Source organism: Sus scrofa, chromosome X, assembly GCF_054392235.1.
Source record: "Sus scrofa isolate SSC_HxYL_T2T_F1_AM1 chromosome X, Sscrofa_HxYL_maternal_Yorkshire_Landrace_v2.0, whole genome shotgun sequence".
NCBI lineage: Eukaryota > Metazoa > Chordata > Mammalia > Artiodactyla > Suidae > Sus > Sus scrofa.
The window spans coordinates 44,300,011-44,318,467 of record NC_139401.1 but is presented as its reverse complement, the minus strand read 5'-3'; the positions used below and the strand labels follow the sequence as shown (position 1 = coordinate 44,318,467).

At 45.7% G+C, this 18,457-nt stretch overlaps 1 protein-coding gene across 6 annotated transcripts in view; it reads left to right on the top strand.

The window, feature by feature from the left end:
- Positions 1-17,097: 17,097 nt before the first annotated feature.
- The window catches only part of LOC102166369 (uncharacterized), a 344,509-nt gene continuing 343,149 nt past the window's right edge, over positions 17,098-18,457 (top strand). For all 6 annotated transcript variants that reach the window (XR_014835321.1, XR_014835325.1, XR_014835324.1 and 3 more), the window contains exon 1: positions 17,098-17,428. Coding sequence is in view for 1 of the 6 variants with exons in the window: in XM_085007851.1 (XP_084863977.1) it covers positions 17,150-17,428 (279 nt within the window). In the remaining 5 variants the exon portion in view is untranslated. The remainder of the gene's footprint in view (positions 17,429-18,457) is intronic.

Sequence of the window (18,457 nt, the reverse complement as noted above, 5' to 3'; positions counted from 1 at the left end):
ATAACCTCTCTCCGGGGAGCCTTCGGCTCCAGTTATCAGGTAAACAGTTGCACAGAGTATTTGCATTTGTTATCTGGTAGATTCGTCATTTTGTACCCATCGGTCTTCCTGTCTGTTCAGTTGTCCTAATCTAGAATCTGGTCCAGAAGATCAGAGGGCACTCAGAGTTCCTGTTTTGGTTCAAACCATGCGTTTTATAGGCGAGGACGAGGAGGCTGAAGCGGTCGACAGAAAGATTTCTCCAAAGTCAAATGGCTAGAAAGGAATGGAGTGGGGAGCAAAAGCCAGGTCGCCTTACTGCCAGTCCAGGCTTTTTTCACCACACCACTTGCATCCTCACCCCACTCTTACTTTTTTTTTTTTTTTTTTTTTGTCTTTTTGCCTTTTCTAGGGCCGCTCCTGCGGCATATGCATGTTCCCAGGCTAGGGGTCGAATTGGAGCTGCAGCCGCCAGCCTACGCCAGAGCCACATCCACGCGGGACCCAAGCCGTGTCTGTGACCCACACCACAGCTCACGGCAATGCCAGATCCTTAACCCACTGAACAAGGCCAGGGATCGAACCTGCAACCTCATGGTTCCTAGTCGGATTCATTAACCACTGAGCCACGACGGGAACTCCCTAAGGTGGTATTTTTCTGGGGTTTTAACAGAGTTATGTGGGAGCTTTTTGCATGAAGGCACATTTACCCCTGGGGATGACTTTCTGCTTAGTTCGTCTTTAGTTCCAAAGGACTGAGGGTACTAGAACAAGGTTGAGAAGACAGAAGGGGTTTGCGTGAGACTCAAAGGTAAAAGGTGAAGATAGAGAAACCTCACATACTCTAAATTTTTCCAAGGCCGTCTTGGTTTTTGTTTTACATTTTTTTATTATAGTTGATTTACAATATTCTGTCAATTTCCTGATTTTTATTTTTGGCTAGTTGTTTTGCCTTGTGTTAGATGGAGGGTTTTCTATACAAACTAGGAATAGAGGACATCTTCTGCACTCTGATAAAGGACATTTATGAAATAGCTACTGCTAAGATCACGCTTAATGGTGAAATACTAAGCATTTTCCTCCTAAGATCAGGAACAAGGAAAAGATGCCGGCTGTCGTTACTTTGATTTGGCACTGTTGAAAGATTCCTAGCCGGTCAAACTAGGCGAGAAAAAAAAATGCATAAAAATTGCAAAAAATAAAATAAAACTGTGATTATTTACTGATCAGATGATTGTTTACATAGAAAACACTAAAGAATCTACCAAAAAAAAAAAAAAAACCCGAGTAAAATAAGTGAGTTTAGCAAGATTGTAAAGCATAAGGTCAATATACAAAAATAAATTGTACTTCTTTATACTTAAAATAGACAATTGGAAAATGAAATAAAAAAAAACAGTATCACTATAATAACCTCAGCTACCATTATATACACTTGGAAAATGAAATAAAAAAACAGTATCACTATAACAACCTCAGATACTATTATATACCTAGGAATAAATCTAAATCTGTGGATGATTATAGTACCTCCCAGTTTAGTATTCTATGAATCTCAACAATTTCAGTAATAAAATAGCTGCTCCAACCCAGTGGTTTCCTCTCTACTCCATGCTTCCAATTGCATTTTTGCTGCCTGTAAAATGCCTTCAATTAATCTTACAGTTTGGGAGTTCCCGTCGTGGCGCAGTGGTTAACGAATCCGACTAGGAACCATGAGGTTGCGGGTTCGGTCCCTGCCCTTGCTCAGTGGGTTGAGGATCCGGCGTTGCTGTGAGCTGTGGTGTAGGTTGCAGATGCGGCTTGGATCTGGTGTTGCTGTGGCTCTGGTGTAGGCCGGTGGCTACAGCTCCGATTCAACCCCTAGCCTGGGAACCTCCATATGCCGCGGGAGCGGCCCAAGAAATAGCAACAACAACAACAACAAAAAAGACAAAAGACAAAAAAAATAAAAATAAAAATAAAATAAAATAAAATCTTACAGTTTGCATCTTTCTCGTACAAAGCAGAATGAAGTTTATTCAGTAATACTGTATTTTATTTTATCATATAATTTAAAGCTGTATTTTTACATTTGAAACAATTATTTAGGGAGTTCCCTTCGTGGCTCAGTGGTTAAGGATCCCAACTAGGATCCATGAGGATGAGGGTTTGATCCCTGGCCTTGCCCAATGGGTTAAGGATCCAGCATTGCCAGGAGCTGTGGCGTAGGTCACAGATGCAGCTTGAATCTCACGTTGCTGTGGCTGTGGTGTAGGCTGGCAGCTATAGCTCCAATTCAACCTCTAGCCTGGGAACTTCCATATGCTGCAGGAACAGCTCTAAAAAGCAAAATAATTATAATTATTATTGTTTATTAATAATTGTCAAAGAGCCCAAACAGGGGCCCTATAAACAGTTACATGTACTAATTTTAATGGCGATGTTATTCCAGTGAAGGTAAAGAATAGATAAATGATATTAAAATGAATTTTATATGTTCAGATAAATATAAGTTAAGTGAAATAATAATACTAGGGTGTTGAGCTCAAAGTAGGAATGCAGTAGGAAAGTAAAAATGAGACAATGTTTCCTAAGAAGGTGATAGCAAGATGTACTTCTCAAAAGCTTGGACAAACATGATGTAGCATAAAGTGAATTTTTCTGAAGTCCAGAGAAAATTATCTTATAGAGATCTGCCTAAAATGAATAGTGCATCACTAAACAAAAGTGACAGTCTCTGAATTGTTTTTGGCTACACCCGCAGCATGTAGAAGTTCCTGGGCCCTGGATTGAACCTGTGCCACAGCAGTAACCAGAGCCACAGCAGTGACAAGGCCAGATCCTTAACCCACTGAGTCACCAGGGAATTCCGGTCTCCTAATTTTTGTGTGGTTACAACAAAGATCTAAGTCCAATTTAAGACTGTTTGAGATCATACCTTCAGAAAAATCTAGAAAGACTCAGTAAACCTCATCAGACCAGAATGTGGGAAAGCAGGCACAGTGGATTCATGAGTTAAATTTTTGTCTTCCTTTAGTGTTGAATTCAGACGCCCTCTCCCCTCCTCTCACCCCCCACCCAGGACTTACAGGGACAAAAGAAACCTAGGACAAAATCTGCACATGTGTAGTAGGGGAGAGAGGACTTTTCTACCCTCAGGAGCTATCAGTAGAAAAAAGCACAGAACACCTATAGGTTTGACCTGATTATAACAATGTGTTCTGAGATTTCCTTTGAAAGACACTTAGACTTTTAGGAAGAAATGGACATTAAAAGTCTGTCTAAATCATTGACAGTCATATTATATAAGAGAATGTCCTTTTGGAAATACACTCTGAAGAATTTAGGAATAAAAGGATATGATATCATCAACTTACTCTTAAAATGGTTCAGAAAAGAAATTATGCGAACACATGCATACACACAGAGATGATGATAAAGCAAATGGGGCAAAAATCAACTATTAGTGAAACTGGCTAAAGGATATATGAGAGTTCCTTAAATTTTTTTTTTTTTTTTGTCTTTTTGCCATTTCTTGGGCCACTCCCGCAGCATATGGAGGTTCCCAGGTTCCCAGGCTAGGGGTCAAATTGGAGCTGTAGCTGCCGGCCTACACCACAGCCACAGCCATTCAGGATCCGAGGCACGTCTGCAACCTACACCACAGCTCACTGCAACGCTGGATCCTTAACCCACTGAGCAAAGCCAGGGATTGAACCCACAACCTCATGGTTCCTAGTCGGATTCGTTAACCACTGCGCCACGACGGGAAATTTGAAATTAAATCAAAATAAAAAACTTCCTCAAAATGTCTGTTTAAATCATATACCTTTTTTAGTCACTGATGTCGACTACCTATACAAATCACATTTTTGTGTTTTTTTTTTTAACCCAAACTGGAACTCTACTTATGAGCTTTCAAGTGGCTTTTCTAATTTAGAGCCACCACTTACTGTGTCTTCACAAAGAACTCATTATCCTCACTGGAGCTCCAAAAAAAAGCTCATCTCTTTAATTAAACCAAGAGGAAAAACATTTTATTAGAAATAATTTTCAAGTTGCCCGTCAATATGGCTAAATGTCCCCAGGAAAATGACTGCGTCTCTAAACTATGCAGGAATGAGAAGCATGGATGAATGTTGAAATAGGTGTGGTTAGAGGATGAATCTTTAATTTTATAAATATCTGAAAGTCGATAAGGTTGAAGAGGGAGGTCTAGGAGTTCCCGTCATGGCTCAGTGGTTAACGAATCCGACTAGGAACCATGAGGTTGCGGGTTCGATCCCTGGCCTCCCTCAGTGGATTAAGGATCCAGCATTTCCACAAGCTGCAACATAGGTCACAGATGCGGCTTGGATCCTGCATTGCTGTGGCTGTGGCGTAGGCCAGTGGCTATAGCTCTGATTAGTCCCCTAGCCTGGGAACCTGCATATGTCACGGGAACGGCCCTAAAAAAAAGACACACACACAAAAAAATGAAGGAAGTGGCATTCAAAATAATTCTTATTACATACAAATGGCAAAACACAGGGTAAAGAAGGAATATGTCCAAACCTGGTGAGAAAATGGGCTTGAAGACTGGCAGAATGTCTTTCAAAAAAAAAAAAAAAGAAAGAAAGAAAGAAAAGAAAAGAAAAAGGAAAATTGCCCATAATTTGTTTGAATTGGAATCTTAAACTCAGTGCAGCTTAATTTCCTTCTATGATGAAATGTGTTTCCTCTTGCTGGTATTTTCTCTAAACGATGTGAGCATTTATCGAATTATAGTTCCACAGAGTGGAAAAGAATGTAAGAATAGTCACGATTCTCACTGGAAACTGCGTGGTTTTCTGTGACCTGGTCTCCAGTGTCATGTCAGCATTTCCACACTGTATTAGTTGAACCCAGATTCAAGGGTAGGACACATAGGCCCTATCTCTTCAAGGGAAACCTATCGAAGAATAAGTGACCTTTTTTGGGGAGTGGAGGGGGCGTGGTGTGCAGCAGCTTGACGTGGGGTCTCACTTCCCAGATTGAACCCAGGCTGCAGCAGTGAAAGTATCAAATCCTGACCACTGGGAGTTCCTGCTGTGGCTCAGCAGGTTAAGAGCCCAACTAGTATCCATGAGGACATGAGTTCGATCCCTGGCCCTGCTCAGTGGTTTCAGGATCTGGTGTGGCTGTAGCATAGGCTGGCAGCTGCAGCTCCGATTCAACTTCTACCCCGGGAACTTCCATATACCTTGGGTGCAGCCCTAAAAAGAACAACAACAAAAAAATCCTAACCATTAGACCACCAGGCCTCCTGTGTGTCTTCAGTCTCCACCCACCCAGATCTCTACAAAGGCCAGTTTCATTATCATGTCCAATGGATGTTCCTCAGTCAGCCATTGTGTGTTAGTTTCAAACTTAATGGCTTAGAGCAGTGCAAATTCATCCTTTTACAAGTCTGGAGGTCAAAAATCTGCTTCTTTCGTATAAGAAGCCTCGCGCGATTACATGAAGTCCACCTGGATAATCCAGGATAATCTCCCCATCTCAAGATCCTTAATTTATTTACAGCTACAAAGTCTCTTTTGCTATGTAAAATAATACATTCATGGGTTCTGGAGCTAGGAATGTGGACGTCTTTGGCGGGGGTGGGGGGGTTGTTGCTCTGCCTGCCATAGCCATGTTGCAGGAAGCAATAGATCACTTGCCTTTATAACTCTGTCATTATCCTGTACAGCTTTGAAATGCGGATTTTTTTTTTTTTTTTTTGCTTTTTAGGACCACACCCACAGCATATGGAAGTTCCAAAGCCAGGGGTCGAATTGGAGCTGCACCTGCTAGCCTGCTCCACAGACGCACCCACATGGGATCCTTAACCCACTGAGCAAGGACTGGGATTGAACCTGCATCCTTATGGATGCTGGTTGGGTTTGTTACCACAATAGGAACTCCTGTGATGTGGATCTTATGATTTGTTGGCCAAAGAGAAAGTCTTGAAGGAATCAAGTGCAATATCTGTTTTCTTTAGTTTCTGAAATTGTTATTAAATGTTGGATATTCTTCTATATCCCATGATTATCAGCTTAATCTTGCCTTTAGAGTAGCTTGGTACAATTTCTAATTATCAGGCTTTTGTGAAAAGATTCTTGATCCAATTTTCTAATTCTTTAGAGCAAAATTCTCTGATAACTATCCTTTCCAGACTGGAGCCCAATGCCTGACACACAGTAAAATTTCCAATAATGTGTGTTGAATGAATTGAACCTCTGTGTTGCTGATAAAAATACTGGGTATGAATTTTCCACCAGGCGGTGCCTTTAACTTGCAAATAATAATCCATAAAATGTTTTCTAGAGGGAGGGTTTCCTTTCTGAGCACAATCCTTTGATTAGTGAAGCTGTTGGATGGTATTGGTTATGCAGGCACGTATTAAACTAAAGGAGATTTCTAGACAACTGGTAGCAATCTGACACTGACCTCCACTGAAGTAAGACTTTTTACACTTGTGTATCACAAGTGATAAAACTCACCACATATCAAAGGACCTTTCCCAATAGTGTGTTTATTAAAGAAAAGAAGGTATAAATATCTCAGCTAACTATATTCGAGTTCTGATGTTTGCCTTCAATTTCTACTCGCTAGAACCCTTGGCCGGGTCTGGCTAGAGTAAATCCCCATATTCTGATTTTATGTGTATCTTCATCTTCTTTCCACTGATTAAACACGGTGGCCAATACCTGTCTCAACCCGTGCTGAGTCACATAGTCCTACTCAATTTTCATACTGGAACTGATAGGTGAATTGCAGGGAATTTGCATTTCCTATCTGCCAGTCCTCAGTTAAAAATTCACAACACAATGCCTACATCGCTGATGGTGCTACAGCTATTTCCACTTGCTAATGGGGAGACACATGCAAAAATGGAAACAGAAATAGATGGCTCCCCATTAATTCCCCCTTCGGAAAAAATTATGCCAATCCTCTGCCTGCGCAGAAGGGTTTCATCCATCAACATGTTCAGCAGAAACAAAGAACTTTTAGGCTGAGTTCTTTCTGATAAACAGCCCTCTCAAAGCTGGGAATCCTCATAATTTTTATGCACGTGCCCCGTGTCAAAGTCACCATCTTACGTTGGTCTCTGAGTGGTTATAAAAGCTGCTTTTGCTTGCCTGCTGGATTTCCAACTGGTCAGCATGGCAACTGGCCATGTCCCATGGGGTTCCACTGGGCTGAAGCAACAGTGGGAAGTTTCTCATTGGAAATTTCGAGAGATGCAAAAATGGGGGTCTTTAACAGAGAGCCAAGAACTTGCTAGAAAGCCAAGGTCTAAGAAACTGGAAGAAGCCAAAGGATGTCCTGAATGTCAGAGCTAGAACCAGATATAAGTACAGAGCCAAGAATCTAAGAAAGAGAGAGACAGGAAGAAACGAAAATGGATGGAAAACAGTAAAGGCTGTACCCCCCTGGGGAGAGCTCGGGAGTGTAAATCATATTTCAGAGTTGTTTCCCTGTCAACAAGGGAAGGGGGAGCTTTCGTATTTCTGTCCCAGTTAGTTATTGCTTATGGGATGCTCAGGGTAGGGAGGTGGCTTGGGGAGCAACAGAAGCCACCCAGCAGGTCCAGCAAAGTGGATCCAGTACCCCAAGGGTAGGTCTCTGAAGACGGTGGCAAGCGAGACGAGTTAAGGAGCAAGGCAGGCAGATACCAAGGATACATGGGACCCATAAAGGTGAGTCTAGAGAATCTGACCAGAGCACCAGCATGATCTGCTGTGGAGCCCTTCCAGAAGCACATCCGGCAACTGTTTCATGTACTGTTAGGCCAAATCCTAGGGAAAGACAAACAAGCACAGCTTTCTTCAACGGTACCTTTTTAGGTTCGGGAGGATCTGGAGAAGCTCTTGAATGGTAGCTTATATCTAAAGTGACCAAGGTATCACAGATCCCAGACTTGCAGTGTTAAGGCGCCATGGTCCTGCATCACCCGAGACAGGTTCAGTGCCTGTATTTGAACTGTCACTCCAGGAAGAACGCTCAGATTGTCTCACAGAAGATCTAACCCAAGCAGAGCCAGTTGAATAGAGGAAGGTTGCAAACCTCCCCTGATGGCACTCAGTGGCTTCTAGAGCTGCACCGAGAGAGCAGGAGTCTGGAAATCTGTGAAGAAACGGAGTCTCCACAAGGGATGTAGGGACTGCAGAAGAGGACGGGACAGGGATTCATGTTTGGATTGTCTTTCAGGTTCAGCAATGGCCAGCCATTCCCTGCTTCCCAGGGAAACCGGAAGTGCCCTTCCCAGGGCACCAGGAAGTGCTTCAAAAAGATGCTTCTGAGGAGAACCTCGGTTCCCTGCGATAGGAGCTAAGATTCTCCAGAGTCTCCTGGTATTGGGACGAGCTCAGGGTCAGGACTCTCCATTGACTTTTCCTGAGAGGTTTCTCCCAGGTAAAATTCGCAGAATAGTGCTTTCATGCTCCTCATTCTTCCGGGAGGAGGCGAAGGAAAAGATGTTTGACATGACTTTGATTTTTTTTTAAGTGTTCCTGTGAGTTCTATTGATGTGGTAATAAATTTCCATTTAGCAATATTCTTGTTTAGCTTTGTTTCAAGTCTCCTGTGAATGATGATGAGTAATAACACTTCAAATTACATCAATTTTCTATATGAGAAAATATGCCATTTTCATGACATTTTTGTTTTTTTAAAAGGAAATCAAAAGGTGATTCATGACTACAGCTTTTAACTTATGTATGGGTTGAACATTTTTCTAAAGAATGTTGTCATGATGATTTCACCCCGGATAAGCTGAAAATGTTTCAGAGTGAGGGTTTTGAGTTATTGAATTAGAGAGAAGTTTGTATGCAGGTGTCAATTGTAACTGTAAGAATCTTTTGAATTTAATGGTTCCCAGAGCTAGAATGACGGTTCTTAATTCTAGCTGCATGTGAAACATATTTAGGGAGCTTTAAAGTAATTCCAGTATCTAGATCCCACTCGAGACCCAGGAAATCTGAATTTCTGAGAGTGGAGTCTGAGCAGGTGGGCTTCTCGGACCCATGACGTCGGCAGTTCCGTGGGACTCGGCACTTCCGAGGGCCTGACCCCACCCACTCGAGCTGCCTCAGTGGACAGTTGCATGGGGTCAAGCAGCGTGAGCCTGGAGGGCACTGTCCACCCTCACAGCTCCTACGTCCAGGGTTAGGCGGGTAGGGATGGGCACTGCTTTTTTCCTGGTCCACCGCTCTTCAAATCAACAGGCTGAGAGGTTGGCTTCCTTTCTGCCCGCTGTGTCAAGTGAGGTAGGAGAACCATCCTTAGGGTTTCCTTGGAGCCAGATGCCCACTGAGATCTTGAAGCCATGTGAGACCCTTTGCAAGTCCCACACCAGTGAACGTCTCTGAGCTCTAGATACCAAAAGGAGTGACCCAGAGTCCCACGTGCCCTTCGTTATGGTCCTCATTCTCTGAATCTTGTGTTCTTTGAGTCACAGACCCCCCTTCCCCATTTTTAGCATTGGAACACTGAGGCTACTGCACAGAAACCCAGGGAAGACCAAATTATGCAAAAGAAAGGTCTTGCGTCCACACGTCCTGTGATTCCAAACTGAAAGCGTGTATCATCATTAATATCTTGAGCAATAAAAATTGAGCTGATGAAGAGAAAGAGAACTCGTGGAGTTCCCACTGTGGCTCAGTGGGTTAAGGCTCTCCAGCATTGCCCCAGCGGTGGCATAGGTCACAGCTGCCATTCGGATTCGATCCCTGGCCCCGGGAACTTTGGTATTGCATGGGTAGGGCCAAAACAACAAAAATAAAAGAGAGAGAGAGAACACACGGTGTTCATATCATGAATGTTCTTTATTCTTTAGACTGTACACCATCTTTCATCATTAAGTCTTTGCTTCCATAGAATAAAATGAGTCAAAAAATGAACTGGCTTGCCCATCAAGGAACAGGTGAATGTTTTGAACATTCTTCAGTTCCATTCGGTGAAATATATGAGGTTGCCATGTTTGCAGCGATCACTCTTTCAGATCACTCTTTCGACAAGTATTTCTCGAGCCCTACAATGTGCCAGAGACTGTTGTAAGTGCAAGGGGCCGCAGCAGTTAAACCCAAGAGACAAAAATTCCTCCCCTTAAGGAAGGTGTGCGCTAGTGGGGGAAGCGGACAATAAAAATAAATGCGTAAGTTATAAAGGAAGTTGGATGGAAACAGATGCTGCAGAGAAATATAAAGCAGGAAATGGAGCTGCCGGAGTTGAAGCTCAGTGGGGTGGGGGGTGGGGGTTGTTGAGGTTCAGGTGGCATCTGAATGATCACCTGGGTCTTAGGCACTGGGGAAATTCTGTCCCCACTCCTGGCTAGGATTGGCTAGCACCACCCTCAGGAGCCAGAGAAGGTTTGGTACCCTGGGATCCAACTGCTGGGTGGCACTTCCAGAGATGAAGTTGGTCACCGCATTGATACTGTCAGGTATGTTTAGCGGTTGATGGAGTTCACATGTATTGGAAAGATGACTGACCTTGGAGTTCCCTTCGTGGTTCAGTGGTTAACGAACCTGACTACGATCCACGAGAATGTAGGTTTGATCCCTGGCCTCACTCAGTGGGTTAAGGATCCGGCATTGCCATGAGCTGTGGTGTAGGTCACAGAGGTGGCTCTGATCCCGTGTGGCTATGGTGTAGGCTGGCAGGTGTAGCTCGGATTCGACCCCTGGCCTGGGAACTTCCATGTGCCACAGGTACGGTCCTAAAAAAAAAAAAAAAAAAAAAAAAAAAAAAAAAGACGAGCGACCTTTATTGAGGGTCTCATAACAAAAATACCATAAGTAGACCACTCACATTTTAGACTTTCCTTCATAAGTCCAATTTTTCAAAAATCGAATATAAAATTTGTTTTCATTCTATGGCAACACTGGGATTCAATTTGTGGCTTATAGTAGAACTACTCCTGCACAATTTTCATGAGGAAATAAATTCAAGCAGCTCCTGTTTCAAACATTTTCAGAAGTTTTTAGAATCTAGGTATCAAGATCCAGCAACAGACACACAGTTATCCCAGCTTTCCTTTTTTTTTTTTTTCTCTCGTAAATTGACACTTTCCTTTTTATTTCTCCTGGCACTTCTGACTAAAGAACCACTCTTCATCTTCAAGTGGCGCAGGCTTCACCCGAAAGTATTGGGTTCTCTTTTATGGCTAATATACGGAGGGGGAGGATTTCTGATGCTGACTGTGGCTTTAGATTGGGCTCTGTCCCAGGCATGCATTTCAAAATGAGTTCCTCGGGAACACTGGCTGCGCCAGTATTTCTTTGCAGGAAGGACAGTGGAGTTTGGAAGTGGGGGGGGGGGGGCAGGACGAGTGCTGGGGCGTGCATGAAATTGCGTTTGCATATCAAATACGTTCTTTTTATTCAGCTTAGATATGTTAGGAGGATGGCTGGAGAGATGGAGGGGAGAGTTGGTGCAGGTTATTAGAGAGGGTGAAAGCCCCCTGCCTTGTTTCCTCGCCAGAAATGTTTACCAGGCTGGGAGGAGGAAAAACGAACCGCTCTTAGCTGAACGTTCCCGTCTATGCTACGGTGCGCATGTCACCATCAGAGTTCGGTCTGGGACTCCTCCTCCACGGAGCTCTGAAATTAAAGTTGCCTTGGGCTCTCCTTTTCTTGCTCTTCTCCATCGCTCCTCCACCCACCTGTCCTCATCATCCTTCATCTAGTTTCAGCTAATCGCTGCTTAGCAGTGCAGCGTGGCAAGTATTTACGGTGGATACTGCACGAACGCAGCCTTCTCCTAGGCACCGGGGGGGGGGGGGGGGGGGGGGGGAAATACAACGATGAACTCAGACGTGTACAAGGTGGGAATTGACAAGCGTTTAAGCTGGGAAGGCGTCCGGACTTATTTACATTTTCATTTGGGACGACCGAAGACCCAGGAACGTGGAGACAAAGGGTGGAAGCTATTCTAACCCAACAACTGGAGTGGGAATTGAACCGGTGGGGCGCGATGTGTGCAGAGGACCCCATGCTGCATCTTTTAAAGTCATACCCCCTAGGTATCACACACAATCTCAAAAGAAGAGAAAACCCTCCAAGGCTCTTTGGATAGAAGTAATAATCTCTGACTCTTTGAGCCTTGGTGGTAGATGAGTCCCATCTTGGAGGAGCAGTTAGATGAGGTCAGTTCTCAAGATTCCTTCCAATTCCTGGATGGTTCCACCCTGCTGTCGTCCTTCATGTATTGAGAGGACTCTGCTTGTCATTCTTTTTTTTTTTTTTTTTTTTTGTCTTTTTGTCTTTTTGCCTTTTCTAGGGCCACACCCGTGGCATATGGAGGTTCCCAGGCTAGGGGTCAAACACCACAGCCACAGCCATGCCAGATCCGAACCACATCTTGGACCTACACCACAGCTCACGGCAACGCCGGATCCTTGACCCACTGAGCGAGGCCAGGGATCGAACCCGCAACCTCATGGCTCCCAGTCAGATTCGTTAACCACTGCGCCATGACGGGAACTCCTCTGCTTGTCATTCTTAAACATTCTGCACTTGAACATTTCCTCTGTGCTGGATGTGGAAGATGATGGGCTGACATTACCAGGAGTTAATGATTCCCTGGTGTATTGCTTTTCCAGGGCTGCAGTAACAAAGTACCACAAACTAGATGGCTGAAAACAACATAAATCTATTGTTTCATAGTTCTGGAGGCCAGAAGTCCAAAATCCAGGGGTTGGCAGGGCCTCTATGGCAAGACCCTTTCTTGCCTTTTCCAGCCTCTGGTTCTCCTAGGCATTCTTTGGCTTGTGGCCCCCTAACTCTATCTCTGCCTCCATCTTCACAGGGCCAGCTTCCTGCCCTGTCTGTGTCTCTTCTCCTCCAGCAAAAGCACCAAGGGCCCACCCTATGTCAGTACGACTTCATCTTACTTTCCATCTTAATTATATCTGTAAAACCCTAATTCCAAATAAACACATTCACAGGTACCATGGGTTAGGATTTCACCATGTCTTTTGGGTGGACACCATTCCACCTGCAATATCTGGTGCCCAACAACATTTGTTTGTGTCTAGGAATAAGGCTTTGATTGGCAGCCATGAAACATCAAAACTAAAGGGTCCATGGGGCAGGAAATGATGATCTGACTAGCCTGCTGTGCTTATCAGTTGTGTTAACCAGTCTACATGTATTCACCCTATCATACCAGCTGTACCCTTTCTTTCCTTCCTTCCTTTCTTTCTTTCTTTTTCTTTCTTTCTTTCTTTCTTTCTTTCTTTCTTTCTCTCTCCCTTTCTTTCATCATGGAATGATATGGTCAAATAGTTGGTGCTGGGAAAGTTATGGGAAGATCTGGATCAGAAAAAGATGCTTTCCTGTGAGTAAGGTCAAGATTGAGGTGCTCACCAGTTTATCACATGCCCCCAAACCATACAACAGAACTTACCAAGGATATTCTAAGTGAAAGCTCTATTACAAGTATTCAGACTTGTATTTCACTTTGAATTACACACACACACACACTCACACACATCCCCATATTTTTAAGCAATTTAGTTTATGACGTTAACATTTCATTCTGAGCATTCCATGGGTGGGACTCTCACTATCACCGTTATCTTGTGACTGGTCACCTATTTCTCTAGCACAAGGAGACCAATTAAAGTAAATGGCATCCTGATCCATGAACATAAACAATAGACTTGTGGTTGCCAAGGGGGAGGGGGAAGGGAGAGGGATGGATGGGGCGTTTGGGGTCAGTCGATGCAAACTATTGCATGTAGAATGGATAAGCAATGAGATCCTACTGTACAGCACAGGGAACTATAGCCAATCTCTTGGGATAGACCAGGATGGACGATAATACAAGAAAAGGAATGTATACCTGTGTATGACTGGGTGGCTTTGCTGTACAGCAGAAAGAGGCACAACATTGCAAATAACTATACTTTAATAAAATAAATTAAAAAAAATGGCATCCTGCAGATGTGAACCAAGGCTGTTGCTCACTAACCCCAATCAACCAGGGTGAAGAAACTTACTTCATGCTTTTCTTAGAGCCTGAGGAGGAAACGCTGGCCAAAAAGCTGTCCCACCAGCTTCCCTTCGCCTGTAAGTCATCTCCAGGTCTGCGATTCTCAGTTATCATAGGAGCGAAGACCATGCACTATGCTCCGTCTCACTCTACATTATAACACAGCCCCAAGAGGAAATGAAGGAGAAATTATTAAAACAATTGTCGGGAGAAATTTTCTCAAGAGGGGATAGCTAATAACTTCTAAAACTCTTTCTACTGGGGTGAGGATGAGACTGGGAGATGCCAGTAGGATTAAGCTGTTACAGCAGACTCATGTTTTGTGGGTACCTCACTGTCCTGAATTTGGACTGGTCGCTGGAACTGCCTCTCCTTGGCTCTATGGGGGCTATTCAGATCTGTCCTTATCAATGTCACAGACATTTCAAAAATATTTTTGAGAACAAATGGAGGGGGGGCACAGGATTCTTTGGAGACAGCATGAGTGTCCAGTTACATTTTCTTATTTAAAAATCAGTATGAAAGTCTCCATAGCATAGGAAGTAAAAGGGAAATGTGAAATGTAATGGGGTTTGGCCAGTGGAGCGAGAGGTTTGTAGTGGTGAAAGAAAATACAGATCAGGAGTTCCCGTCGTGGCGCAGTGGTTAAGGAATCCGACTAGGAACCATGAGGTTGCAGGTTCGATCCCTGGCCTTGCTCAGTGGGTTAACGATCCGGCGTTGCCGTGAGCTGTGGGGTAGGGTAGGTCGCAGATGCGGCTCGGATCCCGCATGGCTGTGGCTGTGGTGTAGGCTGGCAGCTACAGCTCCAATTAGACCCCTAGCCTGGGAACCTCCATATGCCGTGGAAGCTGCCCAAGAAATGGCAAAAAGACGAAAAAAAAAAAAAAAAGAAAGAAAAAAAGAAAATACAGATCAAGTTATTTGGAGTGTGCTTTTTATATATCTCTTAGCATAATTCAGGCTTAGGAAGGATCTCAACTGTGATTTTGTTGGCTTGGTTTTGACCTGAACAAAATGGATTTGCTGGTTTTGTTTCTTCTTTTCATTCGAATGGGACACACCCTCCTGGTTTTGAGAAATCTGATCATTATCTCTTAGTTAGAACCATGCCTGGTGAAGTACTCTTTCCAGTTTTGGATGTTTGATCACGCTGGATTCCTGCCAAAGACCTCAAGGGAGACTTAACTTGAAGGACAAAGATGATTGTCAAGGGAGCTGTGGATTAGAGTTTGATTCTTTGGTAGAAGTTCAATGAAAACCGTTTAGGCAAAGGTAGATTCAATAAGGCAACCCCCCTCCCCCCAAAAAAATGCAGTGGGGAAGAAGCCAGGCCAAGCAAACACAGAGGAGCTCGTTAAAGAAGCAGCCAATGAGCAATTCATAACCAATATCTGATAGATAATTTAAGACCCAAAGGTCACTTAATATCAACTCTATTGTAACACGCAAGCCCAGAAGAATCTGGCTGGTGAATGTTCTCGAGCTTGCCTTAGCTGTTTTTATTTCCTGCAAGAGTTTCTCTGGAGGCACACATACACACACAAAACGTAAGAGTAAAGTCGGATTTATCAGGAGGCATTTACTTGGATTAATTAGGTAATAAAAGCATTTTCAAATTGCTAATTTACTAAGCAATGTCACTGGAATGCTGAATTACTTTACTTTTATTATGATGATCAAAAGAGATAAATGCAGGCCCAGCCACAAAACCAAAGCAGAGAGAAGAGAGGCAGCAGTCATTCTTTGCATAATTACTGGTATTTGTCATCCTTGCCTTGAAAAGAGGATCATTGGTTTTTCTAAAGACTGTTTTCTTTGCTTCAGAGCCTCTTCTTCAGCCTGCTGTTTATCATCCACGTTGTCCTCATTTACCCAGCCACGAATACCCTCCGAATATGCTTTTCATTAGTCAACTTAAGGAATTGCATTTTGGTTCAAAATGTTAATTAAAAAGTGTGCCTTGCATTCGTGGAAGGATAAAACTGAAACAACTCTCGGGTCTCAAGTGTTAGGTTCAATTGCTAAAAGCAGAATTGGAACACAGGGTTAATTAGGATGAAATTTCGTGTCGTGAGCCTCCGGCTGATTTCGAGAATCAATTATAATCAATTTTCCTATCCCTTTAAGAAAACGAAGGCTCAGGAATCGTGGCATCTATAGCTGTATTTACATTTAGGGAAAATTTTTTGAAGAAAACAAGTGTAAGAGGAAACAGAAAGTTTGCCTCAAGGAGAAAAACACTCAAGAAAAAGCTGCTATCCATTCCTAGAAAATGAATGAGAATTTTATTTCCTGGCCTTAAAAAAAAAAAAACAAAAAACAAAAACTGTCCCTTGCCAAATCTAAGAATGTTGCCATCCTGGAAGAAAAGGGATCCATTTTCTTCTACACAGCCACATTGAATAATTTCCATGAAATTGACATTTTAGAACTGTGGCAAAAAGCCAAATTAAAACTTCGGGGCTCCTAATCCCTAAATTCCGAGCTCGTTTTCCGAAATACCTACAATACACTTTAAAACGAACCCAATTAATATAATTACAGGGGACTTAAATAACACGTACACACTGGATCTGTTTCTGTAAAACACAGCTGTTCTGTGATTTATATTTTGCTATTTTTAAAGCTTAGAGATGTGGCCAAATGTATAAAGTAACTTTTGAAAACGAGTGAATCTGTTGTCTTCTGCATCATTACATTTGAAAAAAGCCCCTACAACCAATTAGCCTGGAAATCTTAGACACAGCCCTGCTCCTGAATATTGCTGCGGCTGTGGCAAGGAAAGCAGCACATCCAGGTATTAAATGCAACAGAAACAAGGCGCAGGCAGCAACTTGTACCCCGTGGCAGTTGACATGCTAATTTCTTCGCCTCCTCGCTCTCGCACACTCCACCCCGCTTCACCAACCCCACACCACCCCCCACCCCCAGACACGATGCACCCTCTGGGGCCGTGGAAGGTGCCCTACGGGGAGTGCAGAGACACCGGAAGAGCGAGGGCAGAGCCCTCGGTGCCCACGCCCTTGGCCGCGGGGTGAGTGCGGGCGGCCGCCTCGGGCCGAGGGAGAGCGGAGAAGGGTGGGAGCGCGCGGTCGAGGCGGAACCCCTCCCGCCCGCCTTCGACCGGGACTGGGGCTCTGCAGCCGGAGGCGCGGGGCCCGCAGCCCCCCGCAGGGCCGGGGCGAGGATGGGCGGGCGGGGGGCGGAGCGCTGCGCGGCGTTGCGCGGGGCGGCGGGAAAGGGGCGGGGAGGACAGCTCGGGCTCTGGCGGGCAGAGAGACGGTGGCAGAACCTGCGGGCTAGGTGGGAGGCTCACCCTCAGGGAAGAAGGAAGCGAGGACCGCCGCCGCCGGGGAGCGAGGAGACGGCGCTTCGAGGCCAGGGGTCGGGCGGCCGCCACCTCCTCCAGCAGCGGAGAAGGCGCAGCCGGCGGGCGCACCGGCCGCCGCAGCGACCCTGCGCGCAGGTGGGCACCCCCCGAGCGCGGCGCTCTGTCCCCTTCTGGGCCGCCGCGGCCCGGATGCCGTCCCTTCCAGGCCACTGAGCTCGGGGACGAAGGCTGGGCAGGTCCGGGGACAGGAGGAGGAAGGTGCCCGGCCCCTCGGTGTGCACGCTGGGTGCGCGCGCGCTGGGCCAGGTGGGGAAGAGGTGCGGAAAAGCTGCCTCCCCCGGTGAGGGGGTGGGGGGTGGGGGGGTCACTCCCTCGGGGCTCACTGTCCCCCACCTCCACCCGCTTCGGACGAGCTGACCACCCGAGCGGCTTTGGAGGACTGCGACCGCCTTCCCCCGCCCGCAGCCTCGGTGGTGTGTGCAGTTCGCCCCCCTCTTCCCCATCCACACCCAGCAACCGGCAGGACGCCCCTGCCTGCGGCCCGGGGGACTGTAGGAACCCTGGGAGAAGAGAGTGGTGGCAGGACCAGGCGAGGCGTGTGCGGCGAAGGCAGGAGTTGCTCGAGTATTGTCTGCCGGGGCGGGTGCCGGAGCCCGCGCGCTCCCTCGCGCTTTCAGGGTCAGAGGTGGTGATGGTTCGAGGGGTGGGGAGCGAGGGCGGCGGGGGAGGGAGGGGGGCGGGGGGCGGGGGGCGGGAAATGGGTTTGCTGAACTTCTCTGCGAAGCCTGTGTACATGCACTTGGCGCCTTGTGCACGTTTGGACGAGGGTTTAATAGAGGCACGTGGGAGCAGGATTGGTCGCTGGCGGGCCCCCAAAAGAGCCTCTTGGGATGGCCCAGCGCGCGATCGGGGTTGGGAAGGGAGAATGTGAGTGTGGGCGAATGTCCGTCCTAGGGAGGGAGGAGGAGGCGGCGGAGGAGGAGGAGAGCGGCTCAAGGAGACTTGATTTTCGTGGATTTGCTGCAATTCCTTAAATCAAACCAGGCTTTCGGGGCGTTAAAGTAAATCGCCGGTAAGTGGGGACGCGTCCCTGGGGCGGGCGGCTAAAAAGACCCCTGGGTTTGCAGGGTAGCGGGCTCGGCGGGCCTGCTTGCTGGGTGGCTT